General features: G+C 38.1%; 1 protein-coding gene across 1 annotated transcript in view; it reads right to left on the bottom strand.

The window, feature by feature from the left end:
- DCC (DCC netrin 1 receptor) overlaps positions 1–19,492 on the bottom strand; it is a 668,131-nt gene that overhangs the window by 387,717 nt on the left and 260,922 nt on the right. The window contains exons 7-8 of the mRNA XM_045849638.1: positions 7,776–7,930; positions 5,152–5,272 (exon numbers count right to left, since the gene is read on the bottom strand). Coding sequence (XP_045705594.1) covers positions 5,152–5,272; positions 7,776–7,930 — 276 coding nt within the window. The remainder of the gene's footprint in view (positions 1–5,151; positions 5,273–7,775; positions 7,931–19,492) is intronic.

Here is a 19,492-nt window from a genome sequence, read left to right as displayed (position 1 = left end):
TGTGTGACTGATTTTCCAGTTTGGGTCCATCAATATACTGGTCTAGTACATGGAACTGACTCAATTATTTGCAGAACTACAGGAACAATCTGATTCCACACTAAATATATTTGACCATTTAAATCTTAGTAGTCCTTCTCCTCTTAAGAGACAAAAATTCAACTTAATTGGCCACCAGTGAGTGAGACCAGATTAGGAGGTATATCCCTTTAGCTTTAGTTGCATTATCTTTTATTGTTGTTTGCATGCTCTTGCACTGGCAAATCAAACTCTAACAGATCTTAAAGTGTTAAGACCAATTGTACAATTTTTCAGTCCTTCACACAATTCCACTGAAGTTACCATGTTAAAAGTCAACATCTAGTATGAAATACTATAATTAGTTTCAGTTAATATACAATTATATGGATGTGCATACAAATATTCCTCTTGTCCATTTGGATTTCAAGGTATTCTTCTCATATTGATAGGGAATAAGTTACAAAAATATGCAAATGAATTCTGATTTTATGCCTTAATGTTCATGCCCAGACTTAAATACATTTGCTAATTTTAGGCTCTGTGATATATTGCCTTAATAAAATGTTTGAAATTCAACATCATTTTTAATCAGTAATCTTTTCCAGGGGAGGACAGCTCACATTTTACTAAATGCCTAACCAATATCCTCATATTTCCCCTCCTGTAGTGGGAAACCCTACTTTGTTACAATGTTGAAGGAAAAAATACAAAAGCAGCATTAGAAAATATCCAATATCAATGTAAGACACATACCCCATCTTTATTCTATAGAAGGCATGATATGGTATCTTGCACAAACAAAGCTACATTTAGGAAACATTTATAATGGAATCTCTTCACTTGTAACCATACAGCCTTTTGTGTATAGTAGATATGAAGGACATATTATTTCTTCGCATAATAACTTCATTCTATCTTCGTCCATTTCTGTCATTACATTTTAAACATTCCAGAGTACAAATGCCACAATCACAGCTGCATTCCCAGTTCACTGTCCCTCAACTTTCCTGCCCAACAATTAGGTATTTCTGCTCCCTTCTGCAGTGGACCGCAGCCAGGAAACTGGATGGCACTCAGCAGCTCGAACCAGGAGAACTAACTAGAGATAACTGACACCTTACAGCTACTGATATTTGTTGTCTTGCTCCTTACTCTCCTATTCCTCAGCACCAGAAAATTGCTAACTCCTCCCCCGCAACTCCAGCTACCAGAGAGTTTTCTCAATTTAATTACCACCCGCCCAAAATTTCATTTCCTGGATGGTGACTCAAGGGTAATTAATTCATTAGCATCTGCTATGTCAACTAGGTTCTAACTTACCACTTACCTGGCCTGCAAATCTCTCTGCTGAAATTTTTTATTCTTGTGACAACTAACACATTAATTCTTGACATTTTTTGACTAAGCTATTCACTGACTGGTGGACTTGGAGCGATAGTTAATCCCTTCTGTTTGGAAAGGGGATTCCTTAGCCCAGCAGTCTCCAATCTTTTTGGCACCAGGGAAGAATTTCATGGAAGACAATTTTTCCATGGACCGGAGTCAGGTGTCTGGTTTCAAGATGATTCAAGCACATTACACTCAAGTTCACCTGCTGTGTGGCCTGGTTCCTAACAGGGGCCTCGAGGTTAGGGACCCTTGTCTTAACCAGTGGCCCCCTGCACAAAACTAAATAGGTCAAATAAAACAAACAGTACAATTTTCCCTCGGTTCTTAAAAGAAATTAATAAACAATGCAAATGATATAAATCAGTTATACTATTTTAACTTGCATTTGTCACCATTTACATAATATAGCCAAGTATGTTTGGCATGGATACAAAGTCTTCTTACATGCTCCAGAGGCCACTGTCTGTGTGTGCAGGTGTGTATGTGTTAGGCACATACAGACAGGCAGCAGTCTGAAACTGTATGTGGTGTTACAGTGTAAGAGGTACACATTGTTGGTGGAACTTCTTATAGTATCATACTCTTTAAAATGCCACTGAGCTTCTAAAATGCCATGTTAAGCTCCTAATTGCTAAAGAGAGAGTAGGTAACTCCATATAAGAGATTTTGTTGAAACTCCATTAGGCATTTGTAAATACGCCCAATGCCGGCCCCAGGTTCCACACCGTCACGGTGTGAGCTTCAGCAGGAAGCAGACTCCAGTGGGAGCCAAGAGGAACTCAGCCGCAAGCCTGCAGACAGGCCTGAGCTGAAGAGCTGGGTAATGCAGGCCCACAATGTGCCTCAAAATAAATGGTGGCTGTTGATTGTTAAAACTTAAACAGAAAAGGCTATGTTTGCCTTTCCACCCTCTGCACATGCATGTCTCTGAGGAACTGGGGAGGCATTACTTGAAGAGCCGATTGAATAAGCCAGGGAAAAGCAATCCATCATTGATAAGGGGGCCATGTGAGACAGTCATCGTGGTGTTTGTCATGCTTTCAGATTTTTGTCTTTATTTTCTTTTACTTTCACTCCAACCCAATGCCAAGTATAATACACACTGACCAAGAGTGTGGACTCTACTGACAACTCTTTACCATATAGATAGGAGAAGAATAAATTATCAAGATTCCCCAAGGCTTATCCTAGTGAGGAAGTAAACAATTTTTCTGCCCAAGGGAGCCTTGCTCTTTTCTGGTTGCGTAGACCGAATGAATCAGGGCCCAAGTGGAATGCAAGGTACTGCTACTCAAGGCTACCTGTTGGGAATGTGTAAGCAAACTTGAATACTATCATTAGTTTATTGAATAACTGGGACTAGTGGAATAAAATGAGGAAACAGTTTTATTTTCTTCTAGCACCTACTGTCAAAGACACTGTCAGATCTATTTCTTATCTCCAATAGCAACTTGGGACACACACACACGTGAGATCTAAATCAAACATCAACTACTGTTCAACTTCCAGTCTCTTCCCGTGTCCCAGAGAAGGGCAGAGGCCAGAAATGGGGATGGGATAGTGCGACTGTCACCTGTCTTTTCAGTCTCTTAGGTCTATCTGCACCCCCCTCCCCCCACTTATGACTCTCCCAGGGTCAGAGAAGAGATGATGGTTTAGAGTCAAGAGATAAAGCCTGTTTTTCTTAACTTGCACTCTTAAACATCAACGGTCACGGAAGATTTCTGCATGCCTCTCTTTAGTGGGGCAGCTCGCCTCCACCTGAGGAACCCCTCACTGAACCGTCCCTGAAACAGGCCAGGTGCAGTCTGGCTGACCTTAGGCGCCCCTTCCCCACTTCAGCTCAGCCCCAGGAAATGACCCTCTGGTCTTCCGGTTGGATTAGGCTCAGCGAGCAGGTCCTTTTGGACAGGGTCCTTTCAATATGACTTCAGCCCTGCTTTCCTCTTGTGAAAGTCACACCTTGTTCTTCCCCAAGGTGAAAACAGAGCCTTTCCTGCTTTCTCTCCCTGGCATTGTGGGCAGCTCCAGACAGCTTTCAGTCCAAATAAGCTGTCATTTCTCATGTTTGTAAGCAATCCTAGTAATCACAGACATACACACACATACACGATCTGTTCAAGGGGTTTTCTTAGTGTCTCCACAGCTTGCCTTGTGGGGGAAAAATACCTGGACATTCTCTGATCCTATGAATTCCAGCATGTGGGAGAATCCTCCATCTTTATGGGCTGTTGACCTTAAGAGGATCACTGGGACTCTTAGGTCAGTTTCAACAAATTCTAAAAGAATGCATCTTGTACTTCTCTTTAGAAATGTGGGATTACTTACCTTGCATTTCCCCCAGCTTCATGGCCATAGCTGAATATCATGTTCACTAGAATTTTCTTCTTCTGTGACTTGACTAGCAGCCAGCATTAGCATAAATGTGGCCCTATTGTCATTGCTAATGACATAATCCAGGGTTTTTAAACCATGACACACAATAGAGACCTTGAGTTTAGGATTCCTTTTTTCCTACTTATCCATTACTGTTTCAGCAGAAGAGAATGTACTCAGTCACACAAATGAAGTCACACTCACACTTAAAGCACATTAAGTGGAGGGAAAAGTAGTCTATCAGAGACCTGGTGATCTCAGACAGAAGTTAATTATCCCTTTTCATCCCTAGATAGCTCCTTCACTCATCTGGGACTATTGCTTTTTTGTCTCAATGACGAAAGGAAGAGAAAGTGATCATTGTGAGCACTATGAGAGTCTGAGATTCTTCAGATAACTGATTAGAGATGCACAGAATATAATGCCTTGAGAACCACTTAAATGACTGAAGCCAAAGAAAGACTATGTCTTGTAAATTTTGGCTACTTTCTTCTAAACTTACTGCAGGAGAAGATGAAGACCAAAGTGAGTCACATGAATAAGAAGGAAATTGAACTAAAAGACTTAAAATTAACATAATCAGTAAATGATATGAAAACTTTTCATAGAAGATGCTGATATTTTTAAAGCATTTAAATCTATATAACCAATGTTTCAGTCCCTTCTTTTAAGAAGAAGAATAAATGTTTTGACCTTCTTTAGTACTACAATGTTTTGAAGCAGCTAACAAGTTTTTCTTTAATCTTTTTGTTTGTTTTGTTTTGTTTTCCTTTCAGGAACTGTATTGTTATGAGGATACAATATGGCATATCTAACAGAGATTTATGCTAATTTTGAATACACTACCATATTAAACTTTCAAAAGACTGCAGAATAAAATTAAAATTTTTATCAATTATAGAAAAAAGGACAAGTTATCAAAATTTGTTTTAAAAAAGGAAAAATATTCTTATGTTCAAGGCATTATTTCTGTTTTTCTACCAACTTCTACTGATTTAAGACTCTATACAAATATATGTATGTGTGTGTATATATATATTCATAAAATGTATGTGTGTATATACACACACATACATATATAGTGATATAAAACACTGAGGAAAAAAGGAAGGTATATAGAGATGACTATATCTAATGGGGTGGATATATGTAGATAGATGGATAGATAGGTATATATATACACACATATATATATAATTTGCTAGGAAAAAAATATACCATCAAAACACAAATTTGTAATTTGATTAACTAAATAATTAGATAATTCCGAACTGACTCGGAGAGCTAGGGAAACAGCACAGACTTTACAGTAGATCACGAATAACTGTAACCACAGGCCCCAGAGCACAGCTGCCCTCATCCTACCGGGCTTGGGCACGATGAGCTGGACACTGGTCTGGGCATTTCCAGCCTCGTTCTCGGCCACGCACTGATAAAAGCCTTCGTCCGACTTCACCACTCCAAGGATGCGTAAGTTGCTTCCTCCCTAGAGAAGAGAAAAAGCACAAGTGAAATATTTTAAGATGCAACAAAACTCAAAGTGGCAAAATGAACATACACAAATGTTCATGAGACTTCACAGAAGAAATAGGCAGGGAGACGGTGAGCATTCCCAGGCTCACAGATATGTCCTGTGTCACCTGAGAAAGGCATCAATTCCCAATACTGTGCTAAATTCAAGGGCATCGATTTAACCTAGTTCTGCATGAAAAATATACTCCCCAAAATACACATCGTCCTCAATGTCTAAATGAGCAGTAAACAGAAGACTCTCCTATTAGATGTGGGAGGAGCAAAGGTCAGCAACAAAAGAAATCTCATTCTTTCATTTGTTATTAAAAGAAGCTTAGGTTCAACAGCTGCTGGAGGGGAAAAAACACACAAAAAGAAACACCACCCATCTCCGCAGTTTCTAAAGGACAAGAGATATATGATATTTTCTGGAGCTGCTTATTGAGAAAAAATGTCTGAAAATTCTTCTAAAATTTTAATTGTTTTGACATGGACCCTTTTCAGAATTGTGAGGGGGTTATGGTGGATATTTTATACCCACAGCATCTTCTTATATGGCACAAATGTTCCACCTTCGGCAATCAATAAATTAAATACAGCAACATTACCTTTTCTTTTATATAAACTGAGCCCCCATCTTTTTCAAGGATGGATGATAAAATGGTCTAGAGATAGCATTTAATTATACTAACTCAGTTTATCTCGATACGAATTAGTTCAGTGAGTAAGACGTGTTAAATCACTTTCCCTAAAGTCATTAAGAGATAAATATTACCTCGTGGGGAATTCTTAATTGTTTTTAGTGTCTTGTAGCCAATTCTCAGCTGATGTAAAATTCTTCGACAAAGCTGACTAACTTCTAATTAAAAATTCTCATATAAGTTACTGTTTGTACTAAATGTTACGTGTGGGGGCAACAGACAATGGCGCTCTGATTTCTGGAGCGATTGGGGAAATATTTTTAAGCACAATTTAATGTGAGCAGGGCTCCTACCATACATATTCTTTTCACCTTAAGAGAAGAAACACTTAAATAGGTTGGCTGTAATGAGTCATGCTGGGAGAAAGATTATTCAAACTGTAGAAAAATATAAATGTTGCGTTTTACCATGTGTCCTTAAGGGCACTAAGTAATTTCCTTTATGTGTGAATAGCATATATTTTAGGCATATGCAACAGGCTGCCCCCACGGCAGGTCATTTTTAATTCCGTGGTAGTAGAAATAGCATTGCACTTAAAGCAACTAATGTATTGGTGTGGCATTCAAAAGTTAAAATTTGTTCCCTTTCTTACTCTATTCCCAGCCAATTAAACAAATGCAAGTAAGAGTGAAAAATGGTAAGTGGTGATAAAAGCGATCAAGGTCTGTTTTACAGATGTATTCCTCTCAAACCCTTAACGCGTGACATAATGCATGCGCAAGCTCACTGGTGGTGGAAGACGAATCCACCATTGAGAACCAGTGCAAGGCCGTGGAGAGGGCTTGCACCTGAACTCATGGGGTGCCTATGTATGAGTCCAATTCTCTCGGGAGACCTGGCTTAGAAGACTGCTCCTGTCTGTCAGGGTCATGTCTGACCTCATACACGAGGTGTGGACCTAAAATCTCCTTTAGCTGCAAAATTTTTTGATATTTAGAAAGTGTTCTTCATATTTCTCATATGTTCATACTGGTGAATTCCGAACCTCCAATACTAACTGGCACCTAAAGGAGAATTTTCATATACAGCATTTCCAAATGAGCTAAGGGTTCTACTGGTAACAGCCAGAAGAACAATAATAATGGTAAGTATTGAGCACTCACTATGTACCAGGACAACAGCTCAGTGAAGATGATACTGTTATTCCTAGTGTCTCCCACAAGGATAGGGGCAGAGGGCACTGAAACTTAGAGTAAACAAGAACTCTTGGTCTGAGCTTTCATTCTTTCCAATGTTCAAAATTACAACAACGTCTTCACCTCTGGCTTCTCACTACTGCCATTACTGCCGTCAACTGCCACCATCACCACCCTCGGGTAAGATCAGCTGGTCCTGTCCGGGGAAGGAAGGCTGTCCGTACCATTCAAGAAAGACTACCGTGGTCGTAAGTAGCACATCTGGTTGAACCTTTATTATAATGGGTAAAAGTCACAGATGTTACAGATCCCTGGTTTCAGACAGTCTAGAACAAGGTTCTAAACAGTGTTCTCCCAAGAGCCAGCGATGAGAATACTTGGAAATACAGTCTTAGACCCTCTGCGTTTTGCTTTGTTTGCTTAAGACCTTGTGTGTAAAAAAGAAGGGGCTGGGCTGTTTGATCATTCCTTTCCAGCGCAAAACTTCTAAGTTTAGAAAATTATTTGCTTTATTGGGACAATTTTCTTAACACATCATAAAAATGCACAACAGGGACTTTCTTCCCAGGATAGGAAAACAACGGAAAACACAGCAAAGAATGAATGGGACTGTAAAGCTGATATGAAAAGAGATAATTACCACTATCTGAAAATAATCACTAGGAATGACCACATCTCCATTCTTCATCCAATTCACAGTGGGCACAGGCTTCCCAGAGACTGCACATTCAAACTCAATATCCATACTTTCATAGGCATAGAGGTTGGAAGGATGATTTAAAAACCAGGGCGGAACTGCAAAGACAGAAAACAAAAGTGAGTGGGTGGAGATGTGAATTTGCATGCTAAGGTTTTCACTGAGTCAGAAACACGCTCTGGGATAGAAAATATTTGTAATGCAAATAACTCCCCTAAACCCTCAGTCTGTTACACAAGAACTATTGTAGAACACGTCTATTCATCTATTCATTTATCCCCGCCTCCCAACTGCAGTTAAACAGTTTCGGTTAATGGTGTTTTGCCACAAGAAAAGAGAGGGGGAAAAAACACTTTTGGAAAGAAATATTACATAGAATAAACATTTTGAATAGCCAAGTATTGTATCTATATACAATTGACCTACATAAAGGACACTGAAAAAGTACATAAAGCTACAGAAACTATGCTGATAAAGTAAACAAAGACAATCTGATAGGACTGAGACAACCCTGAGTATAAATAAGACAGTTTAGTGGTTCTGTAATTCTAGTTTCTTAGGATTTAGTTAACCAGATGGACTCATTCCCTGTTGAAACTTGCTGTGGTAATGGGGGACAAAAAATTACTGTCATCTTTACTGTGGACACATTCCTATTGTTCTAGCAATTTGTATTATTATTTTCTCAGCACAGTGTGTGATATATTAATTTAATTTAATGTCTCAATTACCATGATACTAGTTACTCTATAATGGAAATTTGCAATTGAAAGAAAATTACAAATATAACACACCTTTGCTGATGAATCTCCTAGGCTTGGGAGATTCTCTTGGTCCCTCAAGACCCTGCCTTGCAGAGGAATTTTTTTTTAAAAATTGCACTCATCCTTTTCCACTGGGAATCTCACAGTGATGTCAGATTTGAATATTGATATTGCCTGAGACCCAGGTTAAACTCACAGTGAAGGAGCAGCCTTCAGCTTTTTTTTCACTTAGACAATAGATGTCTATTTTTAGTAGCCATCTTTAAAGTTAGATTGTATTTTTTTGTCATTTTTGTTGTTAAGCTCAGTAAGGAGTGCCAATTTTTGCTCCTTTGAGTGACCGCCATATTTTGCTCTTTCCAACCACAATCAGCAAACCCTGCCTGTGATGTCAAAGTGAATTTATACTCTTTGATGGAAAAGCTAGCAGAAAGCTCCCAAAATTCAGGTTCTAGTTTTTCTGTGTTAATGATCTTGGCAACCTCAAGCACAATTCATTCTCTCTCTCTCTTGCTCTCTCTCCCTGACCCCCAACCCTGTCCTAGCTCCTGCCATCTTATTTTCCTGAGTTTTCACTACATCTTCGGACCTTTATTACTAAACAACTTTTAAATTCTTTGATCTTTCACAGTGAAAAACTGATTTAGAAAACTTGGCTGGGATGCATTGATATTCACAAACTGAAGACACAGAAAAGAGTATGTCTGAGAGCTTTATGAGAGAGAACGTGTCCTTATTGTACACTGGGGCAAAACTTATTTAGAAATGATAACAACATTAGAATGAGACTTTTTATAGCCCTTTGCCAAATTCACTGATGATGACCCAGAAGACATCAGACATATTTCTTGATTGCCTCTGAGCAAATATATTAGCTGTCTGTCTTGGAGCAGATATATTAGTTGTTTCATTTGGATTGTGTTCTCAATTTTATCACAGATTTCGATCAAGTGTATGTTCACTAGCCAATATCCAATGTTTATTGAGAGCTGACCATGCACAGTTTATTAGTCTCAGCACTTCAGAATTTTTATATTCACCACAACTCTCTGAGGCAGCCTCTCTTTTTCCCATTCTACAAACAAAGAGACGAAGGTACAAGGTGCTTATGAAACGTTCTCCAAATCACGCGGCTTGCAGACTGTGGAGTCGGAGAGTCTGAGTCCGCTGCCTACATGGTAAACTGCTTTGAAATAACGGTCTCTTTTGCCACTTGAAAATTCCAGTGGGAGGATAACTATTTCCAGAGCCTCACATATAATGAAGATAAACAATTAGAAGCATTAAAAAACAAACTATCTTGTTTATTTTTGCTCCCTTTAAGTCCTTTTCTGGTACCACGAAAACTAAGTGAGTCTATATATCCTTCGTGTTCATGTTCATCAGATTTCCTGGAATCATTTATGTCTATACCAGAGTGTTCAAAATTTGAGTGACATCTGTGAGTGAATCTTGAAATTATTTTATGAGGTTGAGGCCAAACTTTATATTTGTACAGTAATAAATACCCATCTATAAACACATGGTACATCATATAGGTGGGGAGAGGTAGACAGAGGGAGAGAAAGATGTCACATATCAGAAATGGGAGTAAGTCTCATGAGAGAATGATATCACACATCAGGAATGGGACCAAGTCTCCTGTTTTCAAAAAATATATTTCCTGTCTTGACATGTGTCACCAGTCATTAGTAATCTATATGGTAAGGACAAGGACAAAGGATTTCTCTTCGTATCTCAATGCCTACTACACTGCCTCATCCTCAGCACACACTCAACAAAGACTTATGATTGAGGCTAGTAAGAACCCAGACAAACAGAAACAACCAAAGTGTCCTTCAAAAGATGATTGGGTAAAGAAAGTGTGGTGCACATAGACTATGGAATACTACTCAGCTATAAGAAATGATGCAATGCGGCCATTTGTGATAACAGGGATGGACCTGGAGAATATTATACTAATTGAATTAAACTGGTCAGAAAAAGCTAATAATCATGTGATTTCACTCATATGTGGATATAAAACTGAAGCACATAGACACAGACAACAGTATGGTTGGTTACCAGAGAAAAGGGGGTGGGAGAGTAGTAAAGGGTAAAAGGGGGTACGTATACGGTGATGGAAGAAGATTTGACTTTGGGTGGTGGGCACACAGTGCAAAGCACAGATCCTGTATCACAGAAATGTGCACTTGAAACCTATATGATCCTATTAACCACTATCACCCCGATGCATTTAATTAAAAAAAAGGACTCAAGCAATAAAACGTATATAGTCACCCTTTGCTGTGGCAGCATTGGTATAAGATGATGAGAAAGAGTTTCAAATGTCACAGAAACAATGTCTCTACAAAATAAAATTATTTTATTGTCCTGAAAAATACAATGTCAATAAATAATGGGGGGTGGAATAAAGAGCAAAGAATAACATTGCATGGCTAGGTGGAGAACAGACTGGGTATTTGTTATTTTGGATAACTTTCAGAAATAATTCTTAAAGCTCTTCTCTGAGCAAAAAGAATTAAAATACTTACAAAGCTGGGAGGGGTCTTGAAAAAGTCCAAATATATAGGCTGGGGTTGGATTAGAAGTTAGGTAAGAGCTTTGGATCCTTGCGTTTAAATAATGCTTAACCCAGCTGGTACCTAGCCTTTCTCAGCTCACCTACCCACACATCCGCACATCCTTTACCCACCTATGGCTCAGCCTCACGGTGTACCCGGCCCTTTTCTAATTCCAAATCTTCGTCCATGTGATTTCTCATCCTGAACTGTTTTCCATTTCATCTTGAGTCTAGACAGCCTACCTATTCTTCATGAATCCACTTCTCCAAAAAGGATGTCCTGATTTTTTTTTCTTGTAAAATTTTCTGTCCTTTTAGAAAAACTGTGGTATTTATTTCACCAGTTTCATAGCACTTGACAAGGTCACCTTAGTTTGTAACTCTTTGGGGGAAGAGGCTCTATCATGTGAACATAAAATCAATATATTACTTAATACAATTTTGATCAATGTTATTCTGAGAGAAAGTGGACAAACAAAGTTTACTCAGGTTTTATCTTCTTATTTGATGTCTTTATCTTTTTCTGTGGTCAACAGGCTGAGATCTATTCATCCCATTGTATGGTTGCTGCCTTGTATTTAGCGCCAACAAATAATAATCATGTTAACATGTTTCTCAGCTCTGGACAAATTGAAATTGGAACTAAAGGGTAAATATGGCTTATCAACGGCTGTGGACTCGTTTCTCCAGTATTTTTCTGATCATGGATCCCTGCATGGAGTTATATTCCTCATGTAGTATAACTTCTACTTATTCTCTAAAAGGAATTCAAAAACCCCCTCTTCCTTGAATTCTGTCTTTCATGAACTGACAATGGATTTTCCTGCACCTTGAGGGCTCTTCCTGTTCCCAATTTTTATACCACTTATTATTTAAGATATCTTTCACATATATCATTATTTACTAGCTAGACAATGATTAAAGATGGGGCCTAAAGCATATGCTTTTTCTTTTCATTCCCTTCAAATATTACATAGTGCCTTCTCTCTTCCACTCTGGTAGAAAAATGATTTCACTACTTTAAACAGTATGGTGGGCAGCAGTTTCTTAATGACTTAATAAAGTTTCATGAATTTTCAAGTTTATCACATTGTTCCATATATATAATATTACTCCTATTTTTAGAAAATCGCTTAACGTACATGTACACAGCTGCCACAATTTCAGACAAGATACTGATTTTCATTATGCTTTCTTCCTTTGGATAAAATAAAATTAATGGCTAAAAATAAATTACCCACATTTTTTCATTGTTACATTATTACAGTGTCCCAAGTTTTCCCCCTTTGCCTCCCCTGCCCACTTCCATCATATCTTGGGATCTCAGGATCTTCTCAAGTACTTATAGTACATGTATAGACAATTCTTTTTCTTTGAGAGCTGAGGGAAAGAGAAATAATGACTAATAAGCAACAAAAATATAGAAAAAAACACAGTTCTGTTCTAGAATGTGCTTATTATACTTAGAATTGACTAATAGATGGAAGATACCTCTAAACTATAATCATAGAGTTGTACAATTAAATCTTCAATTTGAGTAAAAGTTTTCCCTAAATTTACTATTTTTTGAAGAAGTTTCTATGCAGTGACAGATCAATGGAATTTTGTAGAGAAAAATTTCTTCTGTAATTTCAGTCCCTAAATTTGAAGAACTTAGGAGGGTTCTGCCTACCCAATCTAAATAGTATTATGGGTTTTATTTCACATAATAGATGCTTCATAAGTGTTTGTAACAGTGCCCTGTACTGTTCCCTAATCTTATCTAGACTTGTCTTCTAGTCTTTTTACTTTTAGATACATTATTTAGCTATTCTTTTCCAGTTATTTAGGTCATAAGTGCAGGTCAATTTTAATAAGGCTCTAATATACATAATTAATACCCTTTATATTACCTTGACTTTGAGAAGATTCTGTATATTCTAAAGACCTACTACAGCTCTTTGAAATTGCAAAGTTATACTTAAAGTTATACAGATGGTTTAAATGAACAGCAGACAGCAAAAATCACTCTGGTGAGTGGTAAAGAACCAAGCAAAAAAAACAGATTGGTGAGATTTTATTAGGAGGAATATAAAAATTGTGTGATCCTTGGGTGGCTGCATTTCTGCCTTGAGCACGGTGGAAGGCCAGCTTGCTTCCCTTTCTCCATCAGCATAACACCTCTCTCTGTCTCTCCAGGCCCTTTGGAGGTAGGTAATTTGTGTTGAAATAGTGGACAGAAGCCTATTATTCTTCTCTTCAATGCATATATCTGAAGAAAGTGGCCACACCAAATACCTAGGATCTATTTGCTGGCAAGTTGGGCTACCTCTATATCCAAAATAAATGGATTCTTTTAAGTTTAGATCATTTATTAACAGATAATTTCACTTTAAGGAGCCATAGTGCCATATGTCATCCTATTCAGATTACTACAGAGGAAGCAATCTGGTGTCAAATGTTAAATTTAGAGATAATGTGTCATAGGATGGAAACTACTCCACATAAATTCAGGCTTCCGTGTTAAACATACATGAACCAAATCCTTGTTTACAGAATAATGTTTCCAATACTATTCAACTTATAGATCAGAAATTGTCCTCTCATTTCATAGTTTCAATTCTTCCTGTACCAGCTATTATTGCCCAAGTAACTCTCTTTTAGCTAACTTGATAACTAAATGTATTATCCTCCTTATCCCTTTTTTTTTCAGACAGGTGCTGCGTGATGTGTCTCTGCCCAATCCAACACTTTTCCCCAGGCTTATTCTTATGTGACAAGCAACTTGAAATCTGCTGAATCTCTCTCTCTAGTTTTCTCTGTCCTACCTACACACCTGTCCTCCCCCATAGGGCTGGTTACTGAAATTTGCATCACATTCTCTATTCAAATTATCTCTCAAACATACCTGTCTGTGCTCTCCAAAAAATTAGGTTGGGTGAAGAAGGGTTCTACCGTTAAATGACTAGAATGTATTCCATATGGGAAATAAAAGTACACTTAAGTCTTGTTCTATTAATATTGACTTGGGCTGCCATTGCTATAGGAACAGATGTTTTTTAAGCTATAGATTTTCTGTTCAAAGAGGTATTTCAGTGTTGTCTGATAGTGATTGTTTCTAGAGAGAATGAGACAGGAGAGGAGGGAGAGAGAAAGAAAGAGAAGAGAAGAGAAGAGAAGGGAAGGGAAGGGAAGGGAAGGGAAGGGAAGGGAAGGGAAGGGAAGGGAAGGGAAGGGAAGGGAAGGGAAGGGAAGGGAAGGGAAGGGAAGGGAAGGGAAGGGAAGGGAAGGGAAGGGAAGGGAAGGGAAGGGAAGGGAAGGGAAGGGAAGGGAAGGGAAGGGAAGGGAAGGGAAGGGAAGGGAAGGGAAGGGAAGGGAAGGGAAGGGAAGGGAAGGGAAGGGAAGGGAAGGGAAGGGAAGGGAAGGGAAGGGAAGGGAAGGGAAGGGAAGGGAAGGGAAGGGAAGGGAAGGGAAGGGAAGGGAAGGGAAGGGAAGGGAAGGGAAGGGAAGGGAAGGGAGAGAGATTGTGAGATGTGAGATGATGTTGTTTGGGCCCTGCTAATACCTTCCAGAATGCACACCACTTCTTCCCTGACATATTGGTAAGCCTAAGTGGTAAATATATCATTACTGAAAACTGCATGACAGAAAAGCAGGTGATTCAACAGCAATTCATCCCATTGTGGCATCAATCTGAATGCGAATCCACTATGCTATTAACTTCCTAAGGACAGGGACTGCTTTATCTATCTTTGTGCATTCAAGGCCAAACAGGGGACAGGTGATAATAAATATTTATTAGATAAACAAGCATGGGTGTGTATCAGTCTTCATAAGCCAAACTCTTGGAAGTCAGTCATTTCCTGGTTTCAAATGAGTAATAGCTGTGGAAAAGGTAGGTGAGGAATACATTAAAAACAAGAGGGTGTGCTTTCTCCCTATAATTAATACTAATTACAGTAATAGAGAAGTATTGTGCTATAATTGGTAAAGGTGATATTTCAATCATCTTAGAAAAATAAACATTTCAGATCTGTTGATTTTATCCTTGACATTCCATTAGTACTTCTTATTGTGAACACAATATGCCCCTCCCCTATTTTTTCCTCCTATCTAAAATTCTTGTTTCTATGCACGGGAGATAAAAAAATATCTCATCATTAACCTTTGTTTTCAAGTCCTTTCTATGTGCTTGAAAACTATTTTAGGTGTCTCCTTACAATTGTCTTTGTTCAGATAATTCCATTAGCCTTCCGCATCTCCAGCTCTCTCTGTAATCAGGGTTGCTACTTTCTAAATCCAGACTGAGCTTTTGTTTTTTTTTTCCCCCTCTCTCTTTAATTCTGGAGGCTGGGACCAAATTGGAAGAATAACATTGTAAGGCTCAAGCCAGTGATAAAAATTATAGGAGAATTATCTCAAGGTCCACAGTCTATGGGCATACTGTTGTTACTGCCACATGTTTGGAATTCTTTTTGTGCGCCCTCAATAGTCTCGTTATTGGCAACCCTCCAACAATTGTGCATTTGTGTGTGTTTGTGTGTGTGCATTTCTATATGCTTCTATATACACCATATGGTCATATGGAGGACATCTATTTAAAGTGTCGTCTAACCACAAAAATACAAAAATATATATATTTATACATATATAATTTAGAAACTCTGTTCTTTGTCTTATTTTCAATTTGAACTGTAAAGGAATTAAAATCATGTTCAGAGAAGCAAGATAAAAATGTTAACTCACATGTTATAGGTAGACAGAAATAATAACTATATAAAAGAACTTTGCCAGTTCCTAACACTACATACTGACAGGAACTTGAGAGATATTATTTCCTCTGAGTCAAATGTTTCTAGCATACCCTCTTGGTGTTTGAGGTAAAAGATGTGGATATTTTAAAAGTGTAAAAAAATGTTTCTGTCATGCATGAGAGCTATTTCTGTGTATACTTTAATGCACATTGAAGAGGTACAGTAAATTACTTTAGAAAATTCATTTTTCACCTTTATTGTTAGTATCGTAGTAGATGTTCTATAGGGGAATCCTTCAACATAATGAACTGAGAAGATAATGAATTCTAACACATAACTAATTCCCTTCCCAAATACTTAATAAAATAAAAAGTAAGTCTCAGCACACACACACACACACACACACACACAAATCAACCACAGCAATGAAAGAAAAGTATAAATAGTTGCAAAAAAATTTTTAAAAGGCATTTCTGGAGTTGAGCAGAAGGTAGAGTAGTATTTAGTTCCTTATCTGTCTTTAAATCCCCGAAAACTATCCTAAAGATTGGGGGAAAGGCTAAGTTTTCTCAGCAACACCTCCAAACCCGAAGCAATGAAAAATCTCTGGCTAGCCTGCTGTACTTTCCCTCTTCCGAGTGAGGAGAATCGGTGGTGGCTGTTGAAGAGACAGCCATGAGATGAGCGTGGCTGAGGCGAAGGCTCGTGGGCTACCACCAAAACCAAGGACCAGCCCCTCCCTTATGGAACAGAACAGCAGACAGCACTCGCCAGCAAAGCTGGGGCTTCTCAAAGAGGCTGGATGCTGCTTTCACTGACCTCACTCCATGACCATTCCCGCTGCTTATTTTAAAAAATGCATAGACCTGAAATATTCAGCCTTCAAGCAGGAGAAGGCTGCTTAGGATGGGGGGTAAATAAGTCTAGAAGCAACTTCTACTACATTAGAACAAATAGTGTCTGGACAGAGCAACCCACATGGAGCAAGATACAAGAAAATATAAGGGTAAAAAGGAAGGAAACTCCTCAAGTTGCTTCACACAACAAAATTTGTTGAATATGAAAGTCAATTCAATGAAACAAGGAGTCAAAGACTAGGTAACAACACAACAAAACAAAATGGAAAGGGAGGTAGCAGACCTACGAAAACCAATCAAGGACTAAATCAGCATCATTAGAGAGCTAGCACATAAATTAGAAAGCACAAGTAACATAACTGTCAGCACTGAAACTCAAATACAAACACACAGGAGACTTGAGATAATCAGAGAATGCAGGTGAAAAGGCAAAGGGACTAAGGTAATTAGGGCAAAGCCTGCACCAGAAAAAAGACAAGCAAAGGTGATCCAATATTAAGATAACTGGCATTATTGATGTAGCAAGCCCATATGCAAACAGAAGATACATACACAGATAAACTAATAGGCAGTTTTCCCTGAAAAATAAGTCTACGTTTTCAGATCAAAAGACTATACTATGGTCTTGGGAAACTGAATATATAATTCTTCGTGGTGAGACATATATTTGAGCTATTGAATCTGGAGAACAATGAATTATTTGAACATCCAGACAGAAAAATCAAAATCAAAATACATCTATGAGGGTTAAGGGGGAATGGGGTTCCCATATAGTAAAATCCAATGTCAGAACACAATGGAGCAATATCATCCAAGAATATTATATATGATTGTTTATCTACAAAGCCACATTCTCAATTATGAAAGTGTTCAGAAAATACTCCACTTCTAAAATAAGTCTGACAACAAAATCCAGGCAATTAATAGCACCAGCAAAATAAAAAGTTACGCATTGTGATAAAAGGCCCTAATGATAACTACAGAATACATTTCTATACAGAAATGAAAGTAAACACAGTGGGAAAAACTGTTACTGAAAAGAATTCAATTGTTGTACACCTGAATAGGGCGTAACTAATACCATGACTACCACAGTCAGAAAGTGGGGAAGTGGGAAGATGAATAAGAAGGCTAATCCCTATTATGAAAGATGTTTCATAGTAGGAAGTTCATCATTCATGCCCTTAAACAAAAATTGAACTTATCAAGCTTAAGAACAAACAGTCTGTAGTATGATCACATTGTTATAGAAGTATTTCTATCTAACCATCCAAATATTTATGTAGAATATATGAAATGCTGAAATTTGAGAAGATTTTTAATTCACCTGGGCTAATTTTCACAGAATTAATAGAGTGATGTTTTTAAAACAATTTATAGAAACAACCCTGGAAGGAAATACTCTAAAATGTCACTGTGGTTACAGAAGTATGGATATATCTCCTTTCCTTGTCTTGTATTTTTAAAATGTCCAAGTGATTAAAAAGATGTTAATTACAAATCTGCTTTCCGGGAGGGCTCACTACTGTGGGGTTAAGTAGAATTTCCAGTGGAAATTCTAAGAGCTTGTGCAAACAGTACATAGCTATAAACAGCAGGAAAACATATTTGCCTTTCCTTTTTCTTTCATCATTCTTCTCCACGGCTGCTTAGAAGAACTTCAGAGAAACTCCGTTGCTGGTGACAAGATCACATAAAGCCTCAGGGAGTTTTCCGCCTCAGATTTGTTGAAGGGAGACAACATACAGGATGAACTGGGAACACCTCCATGCGAAAGGAGTGTCCTGAGCTCTGACTCCCAGTTCTGACTCTACTGTTGGGCAGAGGAGGGACATAGAGCACCTAACTTAACTTTTCTCACCTTCAAGTGTTTGTTACTTTGAAAATATAGGAGATTCGCGTGGAATCCATTTGCTCAGATTCTTTGGAACCCCTTCAAGTGTTGCTGGGGAGGAGATGGCCATGATGTTACTCTCCAACCATTTAATACCTTCAGGAACAGAGCACAGTGTTGCTCAGGGTACACCGAGCTTCCATATTAACTTAAAGCTGCCTCAGAACATCCCCAGCGGCTAAAATGAAGAAAGTTAATCAGCCCTGAGCTTTCTCTTAGCTTTCAAATTCTGAGTCCAATGCTGTTCTGCATGAACGGTTCATATAGAGTTGACATAAAAAAAAAAGGAAGAAACAGGAAAAATAAAATTGTCAGTTTGCTTTTTATTTTGTCACTAAAATAATATTTATTTAGAATTAATGCACTGCTTGAAATAATAAACACCAACCCAAGTCTCTGGTAAAAATCAGAAAGTGACTCAAGTCAGGTCAAGGGTAATTAGTTCAACGTCTCCCTGCAAAATGACAGTATTCCTTTCGTACTAACACAAATTACTTATTCCAAGATTAATTGGTGAAAGACTGCTTCCAACATTGATTATATTCCAATTTGGAGTCTCTATCTGCCTTCTGCATTCCTGCTTTTTGACCTCTGGAGACGGTAGCTACCACATTGTAGATAAGAGCAATTGTCATGGTAATTTCAGAGCTTTACAAGTGTGGATTTCAAAAGCCATGGAAAAAGTGTCTGTGTGTAAGAATTATAAAATCTCAGGACATGGACAACTCACTTATAAACGTGAATGGCTCTTATATATAGTAAATGAAAATGACATTTGCATGTAATTCATAGTTATACGTTGGATTTAAAAATTCAGGGTTCATAAAGTTTATTTTAGTTGAAAGAGTT

Source organism: Phyllostomus hastatus, unplaced genomic scaffold, assembly GCF_019186645.2.
Source record: "Phyllostomus hastatus isolate PE091 unplaced genomic scaffold, TTU_PhHast_1.1 phas_contig_80, whole genome shotgun sequence".
NCBI classification, from domain to species: Eukaryota; Metazoa; Chordata; class Mammalia; order Chiroptera; family Phyllostomidae; genus Phyllostomus; species Phyllostomus hastatus.
This window is presented reverse-complemented; position numbering and strand designations above follow the sequence as displayed.